This window comes from Enoplosus armatus, chromosome 5 (genome assembly GCF_043641665.1).
Source record: "Enoplosus armatus isolate fEnoArm2 chromosome 5, fEnoArm2.hap1, whole genome shotgun sequence".
Classification (NCBI taxonomy): Eukaryota; Metazoa; Chordata; class Actinopteri; order Centrarchiformes; family Enoplosidae; genus Enoplosus; species Enoplosus armatus.
In genome coordinates this window covers 7,736,025-7,753,758 of record NC_092184.1, presented here as the reverse complement: position 1 = coordinate 7,753,758, position 17,734 = coordinate 7,736,025, and the positions used below count along the sequence as shown (strand labels likewise).

The 17,734-nt window shown below is 42.2% G+C and overlaps 1 protein-coding gene across 1 annotated transcript in view; it reads left to right on the top strand.

The window, feature by feature from the left end:
* fndc3a (fibronectin type III domain containing 3A) overlaps positions 1 to 17,734 on the top strand; it is a 41,944-nt gene that overhangs the window by 13,452 nt on the left and 10,758 nt on the right. Inside the window, exons 3-14 of the mRNA XM_070905468.1 lie at positions 552 to 627; positions 10,647 to 10,723; positions 10,821 to 11,067; positions 11,355 to 11,654; positions 12,458 to 12,516; positions 13,809 to 13,975; positions 14,097 to 14,156; positions 14,244 to 14,382; positions 15,082 to 15,135; positions 15,246 to 15,370; positions 15,550 to 15,724; positions 16,156 to 16,242. Of these exons, the coding sequence (XP_070761569.1) occupies positions 552 to 627; positions 10,647 to 10,723; positions 10,821 to 11,067; positions 11,355 to 11,654; positions 12,458 to 12,516; positions 13,809 to 13,975; positions 14,097 to 14,156; positions 14,244 to 14,382; positions 15,082 to 15,135; positions 15,246 to 15,370; positions 15,550 to 15,724; positions 16,156 to 16,242 (1,566 nt within the window). The remainder of the gene's footprint in view (positions 1 to 551; positions 628 to 10,646; positions 10,724 to 10,820; positions 11,068 to 11,354; positions 11,655 to 12,457; positions 12,517 to 13,808; positions 13,976 to 14,096; positions 14,157 to 14,243; positions 14,383 to 15,081; positions 15,136 to 15,245; positions 15,371 to 15,549; positions 15,725 to 16,155; positions 16,243 to 17,734) is intronic.

Sequence of the window (17,734 nt, the reverse complement as noted above, 5' to 3'; positions counted from 1 at the left end):
CTGAAAACAGTTGTGTGGCTGAAAGTTAATGGTGACCTGTCTATAAAGTTTTTTGTCTACTGCACATATTTTAAACAGACTGGAGCACTTGTCCCATAGCAGACAGCTTTGTGTGTTTTTGTTCTATTGAGGCTGTGTTGTTTGTGTTGCTTGGACCTGCCTCTGCCAGTGTCACCTGTTAGGCATCGCAGAAATTCTCTCAGTGGAGAGATAGGATTTGTTTGTTTTCCCACTATGATTTTCAGGAGACTGTCGTCAGTGAAACACCAAACACTGTTGGCGTTAAGACCTGTGTGTGTATGTGTGCTTTTCACGGAAATGTTACTGCTTTTGTTCACACTAGAGCTGTCGAGGTAAATTTGCAGAACTCGTACAAGATTTAGTGTTTTGTAAAAGTCGCTCTGGCATTATACAAAGATCAACTGTGTCTTCTGTTTACACATGCCAACATGTAAAATTGTCCATGTACAAAAGGGGCCTCAGTTTTAATGAACCAGTCACTGGCGAACAGGTGTGAAAGTCAAATGAAATGTTGCTTTGTTTCTCCTCAGGTAATCCTGGTGCAGGTAAACCCAGGTGAGGCCTTCACTATTCGACGAGAGGATGGTCAGTTTCAGTGTATCACAGGTAAGAAAGCTGTTCTGTTGTGTCATGTATATCCTTTCAATGTGATTCTGGATTTGAATGCATGCTGTCTAGTAATCCAGTTGTAAAAGATAAGTTGATCTCAAAATATTCACTTTATAATACATATGGATATATTTGTACCCATGTTCATTCATTACCACCTTCGTGCAAGGAGGAAAAGAAAATGGCACGTTTCTCCCTTGTGGCACACCATTTGTTTTTACCCTTGAAAAAAACAAAACAAGTTTATATAATGACATCTAATAGTCCATTTCTGGAGCACACCCTTTCCACAAAATTTTAAAAAGGCGTTGATTAGTCATATGGTTTGAACATATGTTTTTATACAGTTAAACCATATCTAAACATATGGTTTAGATATTGAACAGTACCAGTTATGGTTGTGGCTTTTGCTGTGAAATTCTGCAAGAGGGACAGTATATTCAGTGGGCAAAGCGCCATTGCTCCGGCAGAGACTGCCCCAGTGAAAGAAGACAACATATTGTCACTGTGTGCGTTTCAGGGCATTGTGACCGCAAGACAAATGCCGTCTGTCTACAATCTTCACAGGGCCGCTGAAAAGCTCCAGGAAACGTATGGCTCATTTAAAATGCTTAGTACTCTGCTAATACACTGACGTCTATGGAAAGCTAAAAGACTTGTCTAAATTAATTAATATAGCAAATATGGAAAATATCTAGGGCTGGGAAATATAGTTGAAGTGAATATTTCAATATTAATAACAAAATGTTCCTGATATTGTGGTATATCAAATAAGCAAATATGCACATTGAAGGAAAATCTAATTGATGTTCAGTGCAATAAATTGTTCTTATATTCTGCATAACATCAGTTAACTGAACTGTTCACATGCAAAACAGAAACTTGAATAGCTCATTTTGTTACTTTCTCCACTAGAAATTAGCTTGGAATCATAAATTTGGTAATCTGTAAAAAAAAAAAAAAATACTCACCCAAAGAAAACATTTGACAAATTTGTACTTGTTGAAGAGCTCAAACACAAGCTCTTCAAAACTAGAGAAGAGGTTTTTACTGTACATTTTTGTTTGGCCGATTAATAAAATGAACATGAATGAATGTGACATATTTTTCCCCCCTCATTTTTGTAAGAGGCAAAAAATTCAAATGAGAGCTTAGAATTTCTGTGCCTGAACATGTAGATAATTATGACGAATCGAGGCTTTTTTAAATCCACTATTGACACCCCGAAAATTGTCATTTAATCATGAGATTGCCATGGGATCTTGCAGTTAACAAATTTGATGTAGGTGCTAAGCATAATCTGGTTAACAGAGCTAGAGTTTTACCCAACCTCTATTATTTCCAGCAATCACCTTCACCTGGATTCATCCTGCTTTTTTTTCCCAGTGTGTGTGCAGTGAAAAGGGGGAGGGGGTTTGCCACGATGCATTGACGTATTTTCACAAAAATGACAACAGGATGACAGTCATGTCTCACAGCTCCCAACCTGCTCAATGACATAATTGCGTCTTATGGTTCCAGCCAATGTAGAGAAAAGTACAGCTTGAAATACTGTGTTATGTAATTCCATCTCAATGCTTTTTAAGAGACACTGAGCTGATCATACTTCGTCATGTTGATTCACATCACAGATGCTTAATATGCATAGTAACTAAACAAAAAGGAGTTCAGTTAAATATGTATGTATGTATGTATGTATGTATGTATGTATGTATGTATATGTATGTCTGACATGATGAATAATAGGCAACACACACAGAAGATAACAGATTAAAAACACAAAATTCTGCCTGACCCCAGAAAATGTACCATCACCTTCATTCTTGAATTCAATAACTGTGATGTTTTGTGCACATAAATGCATCAATTTTTATTGATGTTTTTATTACGACACTTCCCGTAGTACAGAATGTGTCACCCCTGCATTTATGTGTCCTCAAAAAAAAAAAAACAAACCCATAATTTTTTTCCCCCCTCATTGGCTTTCCTACCTAAATGTCATTTGGCATGCTGCTCTTCCTGATAAATTTGACAGATGATAAAATGAGCTGTGCACCGACTATTATAATGCAAAATAAGCATATGGTATAATTACAGTGTGTCGGCAGAGGAGTTAGGGCAGAAAGGCGGTGTTTGAGGAAGATGTGTTACACATTCTTATTTGTCATTTGCCTTTCCTCAATTGTTGGTGATTGCGCTGGCTTTGTGACAGCAACAATGAAGTCTGGCTCCAACACGTCGCTGACATTGTAAACGGAAGACAGCTGGAGTAGTTGTAGGAGGTAGAGCTGTGGGTCCATAATTGTAAATGATTATGATAAAATGTGGTTGCCCGGGAAAACATGGATCTGAAAATGATTTGCTTTGTTTATGGCTTGCTCCACGGACATCCCCCTCGTGTATTGACATTTCTGTGAGCTCACAGGCCACTCTTTTTTTTTTTGTCTTAAATGTTCAATCTGATTTAATAAAGAAAAATAAAGGATGACGGCATAATAAAGGCTTGTGAGTGAGTAAGATTTGCTACCCTTTGTGACCACAGCAGGCAGGCACTCGACATTTTAGCATAAATTGAATGACCCATGTATGGACCAGTGCTTATTATCTCAATGTTGAAAGACATTCTTGTCAGTAGCCTTTGACTATGCCTTGTGACGTATATGAATAATAATGGGACAATAGGCATGTGCAGTAGGCCTCAGGCATCCAGGTTTAGATGACAAAGGATCAAAAGCAGTGATATAAAGTGATGCTGCTGAGGCAGGAAGCCATCATACAGTTTGTTCACGCAGGGGCACTTCTCCCTACTCCTGTCTGACTGAGCTCCCACACCGGCCCCCCATTACAAGCTGAGTAAACCCTCCTAATAGGGAGCGAGCATACATAGTCTCTCCATCAGAGGAGAAACAAAGAGCTGAGAGGTGCCACATAGATCAGTGTGACTGCTACTAACTGGCCTGTCACAGAGTGCACTCATCTCTCGGTGACGTGAATAGAGGGATGACTCACCGCTTGCGGTGCAAGGAGGGAGGAAGAAGAGTGTGTGCGTGCGTGCGTGCGTGCGGGCATGCATGCATGTATGCGCATGTGGTTGGTTGGTTTGGCTATCCCTGTTCACTCAAGAGTCTGTTGTGCATATGCATGCATTCACCTTTAACCCTTGTACGTACTGACAGGGACAGCGTGACACAGTTACAAAGCCTTGTATTTTTCAGGATTTGCTCCATCCCACACCAAGTTGTGTATTCAATCATGTATTTTTAGCAGCTGGATGTGCGTAATTGCTACGTGTTAGTGCATGACAGCCTGCTTAATATGAACAGACAATCTTGTAAAAAGCAGTTTATAGAAGGCATTTGCCTTTTTTCATATCTGCCTTGGAGGAGGGGCTTCTAGCAAGGGAGGATAATTAGAGTGGCCATTTGGCATCTTCCTGCTCGCTATCCTCCTTGCCATAAGGGGAGTTCTGTATGTGAGTGGACATGCCCTCCTAGCTTCAACCCAGACCCCCATCGCTCCCTGGTTCGGCCTTTCACAGCGTCTGCCACTGTAGATCTGAAGGCTGTATCACTGGCACCAAGTGGTAGACCACCTGATAAGCCTGGTGACTGATGAAGCAAGTCAGCATCAGGACCATTGGGTTGATTAGATCCACTTCTTTATCTGACTTAGCCTGCCGGTGATTCACATCACTTTGGATGATTCAGTCTCTGGTTGATGGCTGAAAGCACTGTCTAGTTCCACTGGGCTTATTGAGCCTGATAGAGATGTGCCTTCTCCCACAAAAGCCAAGACAGCCATTCTGGCATCTCGACAGGGAGCTAAAGAGAGAGTGTGTGTGTGTGTGTGTGTGTGTGTGTGTGTGTGTGTGTGTGTGTGTGTGTGTGTGTGTGTGTCTGCACATTAGTATGTGCATGCATACACCTGGCTCAGTTTGTAGCCATGTTGCCAGTGTCCTCTGCCTTTTCTCTCTGTTGGATACTGGTTGGTCAGTCAGCCCATCTGTCTTCTTGTCCCTTATCTCTGATGACATAACTTTGAAACACTTCATCTCATTCCTGATGGTGCTGCAGATGTGCTTAGTCTATTTTCTATCAGAGGGACTTGAGGCTGTCATGTCCCCTGTGCCTGAAACTGAGCAGCCAGGACGTGCACTGTTGAACATCTGACACTGTGTGGTGTCCATACTGTCGATACACCAGTATAGAGAATTTACTTTTAGGAAGCTCTGCTGCAACAATTGTCATTTTCCATCATTTATCTGTTCAAGACAAGTTTGAGTTTTTAGGATCAGGATTTTAGGAAGTGGTATCATCCAAAACTATTCGACCGTCTGACAAGCAGTTTTTATGCACTATACTGGCACCTTTTTTAGAAGTAAATTATGTACACAATGCCGTATCAGTATCACAATTCTCAGTAGGAAGTGAAGTGACTGGAATAATCTAGATGATCGTAATCACTGGAGATTAAGTCTTAAGTCTTACTAAAGACAAAGATTTAAAATACATTTAGATGCAAAATCATCCCTACGTGAGAAAATATCAGCAGCTTCACTAGAAAAAATATCAGTATCAGATTGCAAAAACCATATCCCTCCTTTGTCTCTGTGTGCTCTTTGACACTCATGTCTCTCCGCCTACCTTTCCTCATTTCCCACCCGTCTATTTATTCAAAGCCTTCCATTGTGGCTGGTGAGTTGGCAGCAAGGACATGAAACCATCATGAAAGGCCGAGGCTTGCAGTAGGGGCACAGGTATCATGCTTCCAGTGGTCCGTCCATTATTTTAACAGGGACTACACAGCATATAAAACTGCATGGGCTTGCATGATCGTATCCATTAAGATTAAAACCCATGCACACAATTGTGGGGTGGTTGCGTGTTTCCTCACCCCCAGCACCCTCTCCCAAACAAAACTCCTCACATATGGTTTACATAATTGGACCGCAAACATCAGACACAGGAGCCACATTAGAACATTATTTTTATACTCACCACCTCCCCCACCTAACTCCAAGTACATGTACACAAACATATGCGTGCGCACGCACACACAGGCGTGGTTCATTCACAGCTTCTGCAGTGAGTAGCTCTAAGAATGACTGAGCTTGTGACTCATTCTCCCATTGCTGCGTTGATACCAAGGGGGAGGGAGAAAGGGTAAAGAGGATGATAGAAGATGATGAGAGGGAGGGGTGTTCAAAAACACATTTTTGTGTCTTTTCTGAGTTTAGGCAGGGGTGTGATGTCCAGAGAAGGGCAATTCCGTTTCCACTCAGCTCAGTTTTTGTTCTTTTAAATGATCAACATCACTGGGTTTGTGAGGTTAGCTGGAGGAGACAGTGGTTTTAGAATGGAGTCTTCATATCCTGAACTGAGCCAAATAATTCATTATTTAAAAAAACTCCTATGGTCATGGCCCTTCTCTTGTGCTGTCTTTGTCTGGCTGAGAGCAGCAGCAGTATCTGTAATAAGCACAAGCATGAAGGTTACTGATTCCCACCCCTGTAAACGTCATTCATGCCGGTGGGGTTGCAAGAACATTGCTGATGCCTTAAAATATCAGGAATTCAGACAAAGTTTACTAACACCTAAAATTAAATTGTTCCGTTGTTTACTGTACAGCTTCCTCCCTCAGGCTCTGGTTTGCACATGGATCAACGTAGAATGCCCTTTTCCTCGTTTTCCACTCGCTCTCCTCCTCTATGTGCCTGGATTGATGGCGGTTGGATGCTAACTGGCATGTTAGTAGCCAGGCCGAGGACGAGCGTACACATCTGCAGCTTCACAATCTGCTAATAGAATGTTACGCTTATTGAAAATTACCACCCTCTTAATTGATGGAAAATCTTTCCTGCCTGCTAGAAAAATGTTCCATGCAAAAAGAGAACCGTTTGACACAGTGTCATCACTAAAATCAAGATAAGGGTTTTAACCTAATACTTATTAGTACTTTTTTGTTTTATTGACAGTTTAGTACTTAGTACTTATTAACCTCTGTCAGTTCTCCTGCTTGCCTCCCCCCGCCTTTCCTCTCTCCTCTTTATTTGTGGATGGAGACAATTTATTAGCTCTAATTAATAATCAAGCCCGCTCCATCTTTATAGGCTCACAGTTCATCATGTTGCCATTGAGAGCTTATTGAGAGCTCCCATATGAAACCACTCTGTCTCTCTGTCTTTCTACCTGTCTCACTCTTGTCCACTCTGTCTGTGCGCCTTTCTCTGTTTTCACATCCATCTCTTAACCCAGCCAGCCTCCCTCTAGCTCATCTTCTTTTTATTCTCCGTATCTAATTGAAGGCTCATTTGTACATCTGATTAAACCTGACAGTTTGCTTAGATTGTTGCCGTTATTTCAGAGCCACGTATGCCATTTCCTCTGTTTGCAGTATGCCTTAGAAGACCCGCGTGAACCCCACTTGAGTTAGTTTTTTTTTCTGATCTTCCATCTCCATTTTCAGACAAGAGGAAACAGGTGGGTGCTCAAAGTGGCCTTACCACCCCTGCACATCTGTGTATGTATGTGTGTGGACAAGTGTCTGGCCTTTGATAAGTCTCTCCCTCGGCTTTTTCACCCAGCCTGAACAATTATCCCCATCTTCACTCGGTAACCCACAGCCCCCTCTCGACTCAGACACGCCGCGCCAGTTGATCCCATCGGCCTGCCCCAGGAGGGGCGGGGAGGTGAAGACAGGTTATGTGATGTTGACGGGAGATGATGGTGTTCCCAAAGTGTAGCCTAGTCTCTGTTTACACTGCCAGAACGGGCAGCTTGTTTGTGGTTATTCTTGGCTCAGTGGCAGCCTGCCGTTTTGTGGAGGAGGACCGATGTTTTTCCCGTGGCTGCTTCCTCTGGAAGGCTGGCACTCCACGGCCACGTCAGCACAACCAATGCTCCAGTTGACTCAGGGGGAGGGGATGGGAGGGGGAGGGGGATGTGGCCTTTTCTATCTGATCTCTGTCAGCGCTCGTGCGTCAGTCTGATGTAAAAGAGTGGGTGTTTTTTTCCCCCCATTCTCCACCCTACCTCTCTTCTCTCTTTCTCTCTCTCTCTGTTTGATGTGTGTGGCTCGCTCAACCTGTCTCCCTCATCCTATGCTTTCTGCTGGTCCTCGTCTCCCTACACTCTCCAAGTCTTAACGGACAAACAATGTTATATTGAATGCTAATGTGATTCATCAGATTTCCTGTTAGTCAGCATTGGCGGCACTAGCTGGAGTTGCCTTAATCAGTCATCACGCAGGTGCACAGCAGCAGCTGGCATAAGCACGACATCATTTATTAGTCTTAAAAGTGAGTGGAGTTAACAGTACACACTCTGAACTCCCACTCAAATGATATTGTAATCTGAAATCAATGAGGGCTGAGCCAGTGTGACTGCCTTCATTCAGGCTGAGCTCTCCCATGCTCCCGGAATTGAGATTTTTGTCCTCACACACCCTGTTGTGTGTTTTTAGGTAGGAAAATGACTCACAGCCTATCAGTCTGCTGGCTCGGTGCACTGAGAGGGGCTTCAAAGCTCTTTGCCCTTTTGATTTTAGTATAAGAGGCCTACCTGCTATCTGTCTGGTCCAATGAAGTTTATTAGCAGGTAGACTAATGTAGTATATTCCCAATGTTTTTTCTACCAGCAGAAAGCAATAAATTGTGAGACTGTCTGCCTGGCATTAGATGATAGTTAAAAGAAGTTCCCAGCCAACAGTACAAAGTGACTAGAGCGCTCCGATATGGGAAATGTCTCATTTATTTTGAAATAAAAGCCTGTTTTAATATCTAATCCAGACCTGTGCTAACCTGAGCCCTGTTAACCTATGAGTTTCTGAGACGATTCATTTTATTACATTATTGCTATTTTCATGAATTACTAAAATATTATGATTTCATCTCTGTTTACTGCACATCAACCTAATTCATACTTGACCAATGCCAACCACTGTACTATGAATCTAGTAATCAATACATGATGGGCATTGTAGTTCAATAATTGCAGTGTCTGTATGCTTGGGTTACCTAGCCATGAAGTGAGCAACTGTGATCAGAGCCAGTGATATGAACATGGTGCAGCAGCAGAGTAAAAGACGTTATTTACCTTGATGAAGGTTTTCTGATTCGCACAAACTACAGTAAACTCCTGTCACCTGCTCTTCATCTACCAGTGCACTGTGGCTGCTTTTTATCCGTTCCTCCCTACAAAACATCTGGTCTTCTGATAAAGAATGGCCATATTTTATTGTATAGAATATTTTTTTATTGAATAATAGGGCCAACTTTGGAGACTATCTTAAAACAGCTAATAGAGGGAGAATGCACGAGTGGAAGAACTCTGCAAACCGCAGAGACCTACATTACATAGGAGCTACAAAAATACTGAAAGCATAACGTAGCAAATATTTATTCTACTCTCGGTATAAATGGGTTAGACAAAATATTAGAAACACCTCTTTCTCAGTATAACACAATACAATCCAACAGCATCACAAACTTCAGCCTCCAAAAAGAGCAGAAAGTTCAACACCTCTTAATAGTAACTGAACTTTATAACTTTCGTGAAGGCAGGGTTTATTGCTTATAGCAAACAGGTAACTGTCTGTTCATCAACACTCACTTTCTGTTACTCTCCCCTGAGAGGTGGAGCCTGGACTTCAGCACCTGAAGGGGTGGTGCTGGAGGTTAGAAGTGGGAGGTTTCAGTGTGTCACCACACAGGCCAGCCTCTGTCGTCATGGGCCCATTATGGCTGCTCATTTAGAAGTGCCTTCTCTCTGCTTACGCCGGCTTTGACAAAATGAAGCAAAACTCTTCCTCAAGCAGGCCGCTGGGAGGTCAGTGTGTGTTGTGAATCTTTTTGCTCTCCTGCATGACATCTGGTGCTGGGGCCCCTAGTGTTTATGTCTTAGGTTTGTAAGAAGAGAAATGTGCGAGTGTGCAAACTTGGCACAGAGGTCCCTCTCTCTTTCTCTCTCCCAGGGTTTCTGCTGAGCTGTCACATCTCTGAGCTGAGCTAAGCCGCTGCACTGGCCCCTACAACAGAGCCACGCAGGAAACTTTGTTGTTTCTCAGCACTTTTGTAAAGTGGCCTTCTTGCATTTGCCAGTATTTTAAAAAATGCATTTCTCGGCCTTTTCTTACTAATAGGCATTTAAAGAATTAAATAGTCATTGAAAATGCAGCTGGTTAGAAGAGTAAATCAGCTTCATGGGGATTTTCCCCCTAACGAGGTAATGTCTGAGGTTGGCTCTAGTGAAAACCTGCCCAGTGTCATATGCCATAAGTTGCAAAAGGGGATGAGTTATTATGGTTGTCCAGGGTTACAGAAGTAAAAGTCAATTTATTATCTGCATAGAAAGTTCAGGGTGACTGGCAGTCGGACAACTTTCAAGGCTTGGATGGACAGTACAACACCACCAGAGATGAGCAACTGTACTGAAGTGCTGTCAGAAGACTGTGCCTACAAAAATATTAGGAAAGAAGTCAGTAAAGCCTCACCTAATCACAAAGTTTAAAATTCTGTTGCAAATTTGGGATTCTGGGTCAATTTTGAATCAATTCATCAACTATTGTGTGGTGTTTTGATGTGTTCTGAATTTATTACAGTTCTGGTTTGTGCATCTGACTGGCATATTTTCCATAGCAACAGCCCCTAAGTACTGTAGTATTTAGAGTCAGTTGCTGATATATTTGTAACTGCTGGCTTTAACATAAACCTATATAGAATGTTATATAATGCTCTCTCTCTCTATATATATATAGAGAAAGATATATATCTATATATATATATCTATATATATAATGTTGAGCCCATTGAGGTTTCAAATGTTCACGTGAGCTTTAAAAGTAGCTCTGTTTATGCATTTGTGTGTGAGATTTGTTAGCTGTTGGGCCCAGGCTAGAGCTTGAATGAATCGGGTCAGAGCCCTGTGCTCTACTCTAATACTCTCAACACATTTACCGCTGATGAAACAGCTGTTTGCCCTGAGGGAAAGTGTTTGATCTGGCTCCTTCCTTCCTCGCAGGTCCTGCTCAGGTTCCCATGATGTCTCCAAATGGTTCAGTGCCTCCAATCTATGTGCCTCCTGGATACGTTTCACAGGTATTCATTCTATACTATTTCCAGTGCAGTGTTTCCGATTGCTGTCTTGTCAAACTCAGAGTGGTGTTGAAATCTGCTCTTGTTTGTTTCCTCTTAGATCATAGAAGAGAACGGAGTGCGTCGGGTTCTGGTTTTACCTCAGCAACCAGAGTTCCACCCAGGGGGCCACTCCCCTCTCCACCACCCTCCACCTCCACCCCATGCCCACCTGCCTGCCTTCATCCCGCATCCTGCCATGATGCCCCCACCACCCCACCTGTACACGGGCATGGCGGGGGGCGTGGGCGACATGAGCTCTCAGTATATCTCCCAGTACCATCCAGCTCATATCTACTCAGAGCAGGGTGAGTCGGAGCCAGCAGTGTCTGGGCTGTATTGTTATTTTAAGATGTTATTTATTTGTCCTCAGCACTTTATTTGCACAGTCATGTTATACAATCAAGGCCTGAGTCAAACTGTTTAGTTTTTCAGTTAATCTTAGGGGGTTTACCTCACAACCACCCTGTTTATTAGTATGCCCTTTCATAGTAACCTGTGAGTTTGCCATTTTATGACCTGCTTCTCTGGCTGCCAGACAGGTCTACTCCTGTGTCTGTACAAACTCACAAGTGTTGCCTTTTTGTTCCTTCAGTCTCTACAGATTCTCACTCCCAACATGGACGCCCCCCGTTTGTTCACAGAGACGACAGAACTAGCAAAACGTATGAGCGTCTGCAGAAGAAGCTGAAGGAGCGTCAGGGAGGCGGAGGAGGAGGGCAGGTGAAGGACAGCCCTCCCCCTTCGCCACAGAAGACTTGCAGCAGCCCCCCGACAGTGGACATTCACAACGGCGTCGGAGGGAAAGGGCTGGAGGCGGAGCAGGGGCAGCTCAGCCATGCAGTGGCCGGCCCTGACAAGCAGACAGGCAGGGGAAAAAATGGAGAGTCGGGAGGTAAGGAGGTTAAAGGGTAGAGGTTTCTCGGGGTTTACATTTGGGCTGACACACAGCATTTTCTGGATTTTAGGAGTGTGTTGTGTTTAGGCACTGAGAATAGTGCCTCATTAGCTGCAGCAGCTGGTGGCAGTGAGGGATCAACAACATGGCCAGCATTATTCTTGATTACATGAACTCTGACTGCTCATTAATCACAGAGTTTAACACTGCTACTTGGCGACACCAGTGCATTATTAAGGAATTACTGTCAATTTTGAAAGTGGAGGGAAAAATAATTTCACTTTATGACCTCATGAAGATTGCTGAAATCTAGGAACACTGAAATATGAGCAATCTACCTCTAAAATGTAATGCCGTTATGTACCATAATCTTTTTTTTTACTTTTGATAATTCTTAGAGAGAGAAGGGGGATGAAGTAGAGATGGGCATACAAACATACAATATATATCTAATTAGCAAACTAGTTTGTGAGCTTGGAAATGTCTGTTGAGGCAACTGTCAGTAGCGGGCTTCTTACCATTACTTTTTTCACAATAAAACCTTCAGTAAACCTGCTGATTCTGAGCAACTGCCTCTAAAACATTACATTTCCTTTTAGAGAGGTGTTTTTATTCTTTTATTTTTGGATTGTAGATGCATCGAAATATTCTCAGCATGAGTTCAGCATGCAAAAGTTAGTTATACGTCACCAGATAACATATTGGGTAGATGGTGCAAAGTTATAGCCATTACTACACTGTCCAAGAAGTGTGGTGTGGTGGCGTTTTCTACCGATATTTACCTGTATTTCTCTCCTCAGAGCTGGACGAGGAAGCTCAGGCCCTGCAAGCACTATTGAGTACCATCAGTAAACCAGTGGTTAGTATTCACTTCTGCTATCTTATCACATTTTTTTTCTTTATCTAATTGATTACAATTTGCATGATTTCATGCGACTTAGCGCTGTGTTCATGAAAACTCGTAATGATGCAAATGTGTTGCGTCATTAAACATTCTATTAATGTCCATAATGAATTCTTGCTGACGTCTTGCTAATGGAGTCAGACCTGCTGACTAGCATCCATGTGGGGATTTCTATTCCCAAATGTGCCACCAGACAACTATGCTCGTGGTTACTAAAAGGTTTGAGGTTTGCTTTGAAGAAAGCACTGATTTTTAATTAAACAACTACAAAGCTCTCACATCTTCATGGCGGCTATGCTTGGTGGTGGCTCGTAGACAACCATTTATTTTGTCCCGTAATAGAAGATTACATATTAGACTTTGGGAAATAATCAGATAGTAATATACACATATGCAAAAGTCTTTGAAATGTCCCTTGAAAGACCCTGGTTTAGTGGTGCTGAGCTCACAGCAGCAATGTGGATAAATAAAGAGCGGAATCGCTGCTTTAACAGCAGCTGGATGAGAATCAGTAGAACTAGAAATAGAATTTCCTTGACCTCATATACAATGGGATTTGTCATACACTGTCTCTAAGGTCTGACCTCCTTGTAAAAGCGGCAAAACAAGTCTATTGGAAAGATGATGGATAAAGTTAAGGGAGGATGTCTAATACAGGGAGGGTTCAGCTTCAATGGAAAGTGGATTTTCTTCTGTTTTTGCTGCCACACCGGTTTGTTAAAGGACTGAGAATCTTAACTGTGGGAAGTAAAGGAGTAAGGTGGGACCCGAGGGCAGAGGGAAGAAGGAGGTGCAGACTTGACCTGATTGAGTTCTTCCACATATGAATCCCCCCTGCAGTGTAGCTCAGGCTATTTTTAAACCTCCTCAAAACAGAATGAAAAATCTTAGGGTTGCACAGCACATCCCTGCCAAGTGCTGAAAACCTTTTCCCAAAATGGCATCAGCTTGAATATTTTGATCCCTGTCTCTTTTCCTCTACTAAGCAATGCGATTTTTGTGTTGGCTTTGTAAATGTAAGAAACAGAAGTTTTCTTTAGGATCAATGTATAAGACTTGAAAAAATGGGACATGACTTATTACCAGACGTGACCCTCTTTGGACTTAGTGTGGTAAAATTTAGAAAAGTGACTGTATTTTGACATTTGGCAGGTGCTGTGGTTAGAGGAGTAAAATTGTTGTTCCATGTCCAGGTCTGATGATGTTGTATAGACTTGATAGTGACCCTTGAAACTTTCATATGACAGGTGTCAGACATCCAGGCCAGAGGAGCAGTAGTGACCTGGAGTGCGCCCACCAGGCCACAGAGTGAGAATGGCAGTGTGGAGGATGACTGCAGTGCCCTGGAGCCCCTCAGCTACGAGGTCTCCACCTCATTTAGCGGCAAAGATGGGAAGTACAAGAGCATGTACTGGTAAGCACTAGCAGCAAGATGCTACAAGGCTGACCACCAACTGTTGTTAGAGATTTTACGTAAACAATTAATTGAAACAACACTAAAGAATTTTCCTTCTTTCTGTTTTCCTTTGATGCAGTGGGGAGGAACTAAGTGCTACTTTAGAAGACCTTCGACCAGCAACGGACTATCATGTCAGGTTGGCATAACCCTCAACCTGCTTTTGTTTTAACTACAGTGTGAATATACAGAGGAGCATTTTGTAACCACTTTCTTCTTTCTTCAGGGTCCAGGCCATGTGTAACTGTTTACAGGGAGGCCCGTCGGAGTCTGTGAGCTTCACCACTTTAAGCTGTGAGCCAGATCCTCCCAATGCTCCCAGGAAGGCCAGTGGGACCAAGAACACACTCGTACTCCAGTGGAAGGTAAAAACCGTAGAATGATTGATGGAGTTGGGATCGAGAAGGGCGGAGGACAAGTAGCAACGGCATCTATGTGACAGAAAGCAAGGATTTATTAAAAATGAGAAACGCAGATAAACCAAACATGTAGACAATGGTCTCATTTTTTGTACAGTTTTTGTGTGTTACAATTCATTTTGTTTAAATGGTAGCCATAGCCGTGGTACTTTGGTACCCTCTGTTGCTTCATTAAAGTTGCTCGATTGCTAGTAGTAAAAGGTAGTGGTTGCACAGATCACCTCACCTCACAGGTGTGAGTGTAAATGTGTGAGAGTTGCATGCTCAGCGAACTTTGCTGAATTAATTCAGCCATAGAGAAGAGTTACTTCTTTGTAATTAGTGGCAGTTATAGGAAACGTTTAGCACTAGTTTTTCAGTGAAGGATGGTGGTTTAGTTTGTCTATGAAATGTTATCGTTTTCACTCTGTAAAAAATAACTGGGCATTGGTGTATATATTAGTGGTGTATATATGTGTATATATATATATATACACATATGTATATATATATATATATATATATATATATATATATATATATGTGTGTATATATATACATACATATATATATGTATGTATATGTATGTATGTGTATATATATATATATATATATATATGTGATTAAGATATAATAATCATCAAACTTTGTTTGGTTTATCTACAGGCTCCATGTGACAACGGTTCCAAAATCCAAAACTATGTTCTTCAATGGGATGAGGTAATTTTTAATTTATCATGAAAGAAACATTGCACCGCACTGCCATGGTTTATGTTCAACTGAGATTTTGAGTTTCTTGTTCCTGAAATTAAAGACTTTGTTCTCTGAAGGGGAAGGGCACTGGAATTTATGAACAGTGCTACTATGGACCTCAGAAGCAGTACAGAGTGACCAAGCTTTCACCAGCTTCCAGATACTCCTTCCGCCTTGCAGCCAAAAATGACATGGGTGTAAGGTAGGTGCCTAAACAAGCTAGGTTATTTCCTGGATGGCACCCTCCCGTTGTCCATTTTTATGTTACAGTTTCTTCCATTCACTGTCTCCATCTGTGTGTGCATGTGTGTCCCTCACTCTGTCTCTGCTGTCTCTTTCTCCCATCCTCTACCATCCTCTGTCTCTCTCTGCCCTCCCCAGCGAGTTCAGTGAAGTGGTGGACCTGTTCACCTCATGCAGTGTGCCATTGCCACCCTTCCCTCCAGAGCTGGAGATGGCGGGGGTGACCTGGCTGTGTCTGAAGTGGCAGAGGCCTACTAGCTCCCCAAAGGAGGACGACATCTACTATATTTTGGAGATGGAGGAGGAAGGCTCGGTATGTCTCTCACAGTCTCTTTTTAAATAGAGAAATCAACTAGTCACTTGAGATCGTACAAAAATTATAATCAGTAAATAATGGACATCCATTTTCCCTGTTGATGTTTATCCTTGTGTGGCTACTTGGTGTATTCAGGTGCTCTGTTATTAATTTCAACCCAGCCAAAAGGAAAAATGTAATTCACATTAACAGTTTGCTCTGAAAGTTACTTGACATTTAAAGCTACTGTCATCTCTGCCTGCACCGCCTCTAGCAGCTACCTGCAGACATAGTGCCTGCCTGGGAAGACACAAAAAAGTTCCCCTATCCCCTGTAGCTGTTTGTCTTTTGCAGACCACTTTGTTTTCTGTGCTACAATGGTTGTCTTGTAAGTCATTGCTCACCTGGTTGTTTTTTTTTTCTCCCTTTGTCATTTGTCTTTGTCCCAGGGATATGGCTTCCAGCCAAGCTACGACGGTGACGAGCTCTCTTGCACCGTCAGGAATCTCCACAGGAGTACCAAGTACAAGTTTAGGGTAAGGGAGCCCTGTGATGTTTGTAGTCAAAGCTGGTGATCCACAGGTTTAATTTAAGGCTGCAGTGGATTGTGTCTGTGTGGTGGGGGACTGGCTCCAGGCAGGGAGGGTGCTGAGGCCCACAGTGGCCCTATGACTCATCCGTTTGCTGGATTCTGCCAGCAGGGCGGTGGGCAACTGACAGCATAAACAAGACTCCACAGCTCATCACACGCGGAGCCTCAGTGAGAAGCTTGTCAAGCAATGCGTTTGAACCACGGTGGCTTTTTGGCCGTAATGTAACCGAGTTTAGGGACAGACATGTGTCCGTCTCCCCCCCTCCCCCTCCCCAATTCTGAAGTTCTCTTATGAATTGTTGCTCTCTCTGTAATTGAAGATTTATTAAATGTCTCTGATGAATCACAGGTGACCATCCTTCACCTGTTTATAGACAGAGATCATTGCAAGAAGGGTTACATGATGCTCCTGATAATAAACTGAATAGTGGCAATCCAGTGACAAAAGTTGGAATAGATTAATAGATGAATTATCTACAGTAAATTTCATGTGCTTGTGAATTATATAGGCGGGGTCAATATGAAAATATTCACAAATCACCGTCTTCTGACCTCCATTTGTCGGAGTTTGATTCAATATTTGTACTTCATTTCTGAAACAGTTTATCTTTTTTTTGAGCTTTGTTTAGCAATGTGGTATCTGTTATAAAGGTGTTGAACGTCTTAAATTTGGCTTTATGAGAGCTGTGTAGTATTTAGTATGTAGTTTGACTCGCTGAGAACAAAGGGGAAAAAAACACAACACATCTCATGACGGATCAATTCATGATTTCAAAAGCTTACAAATCTTAGGGCAGAAGACCAAACCTACTCTTAGAAGTGTGAGTCTAACACTGCCGGAGTTAGCGGTTCAATTCCCACAAAGGCCATTCATGCTAAATACATATGCAGTCACAATACTCTAAGACTCATAGGATAAAATTACCTTGAAGTTTGCAATTCTGTCTGCGGCTGGCAGCTCTGGAGGGCCAAATATTCAGACCAAGTTTGAGACAATTTGTTTATACTAGGGCTTGTAATATAATTATTATGTATTACAACTGAAGAAAAAATATCAAACATTATTGTCTTTTGAAGGATGAGGCTGGTAATATTCTGTATTTTTCTCATTGTCAGCAAATCCCATAGAAAGTAACTAATATTGCCTGTGTAGCCTCTGTGCTATAGATCTTTGTTGTTGTCCAAAAACTATTTTAAAAGCATCATTTAGCCACACTATTGCACTGGATGACATCTTCCTTTTGTTACGATGAACACCACCACCATATTTTGAGACGATCTCACACATACCATCCTGCCATAAATTCTCAGTAGCATGTATTAATGTGCCAACAAATACACTATTTACTCCTTTTTGAGTAACGGTACAAACTACAGTGCCTAGCTGTGAAATGGCTTAGCCCTTAAAAAAAAAAAAAAAAAGACCTACTAGACTT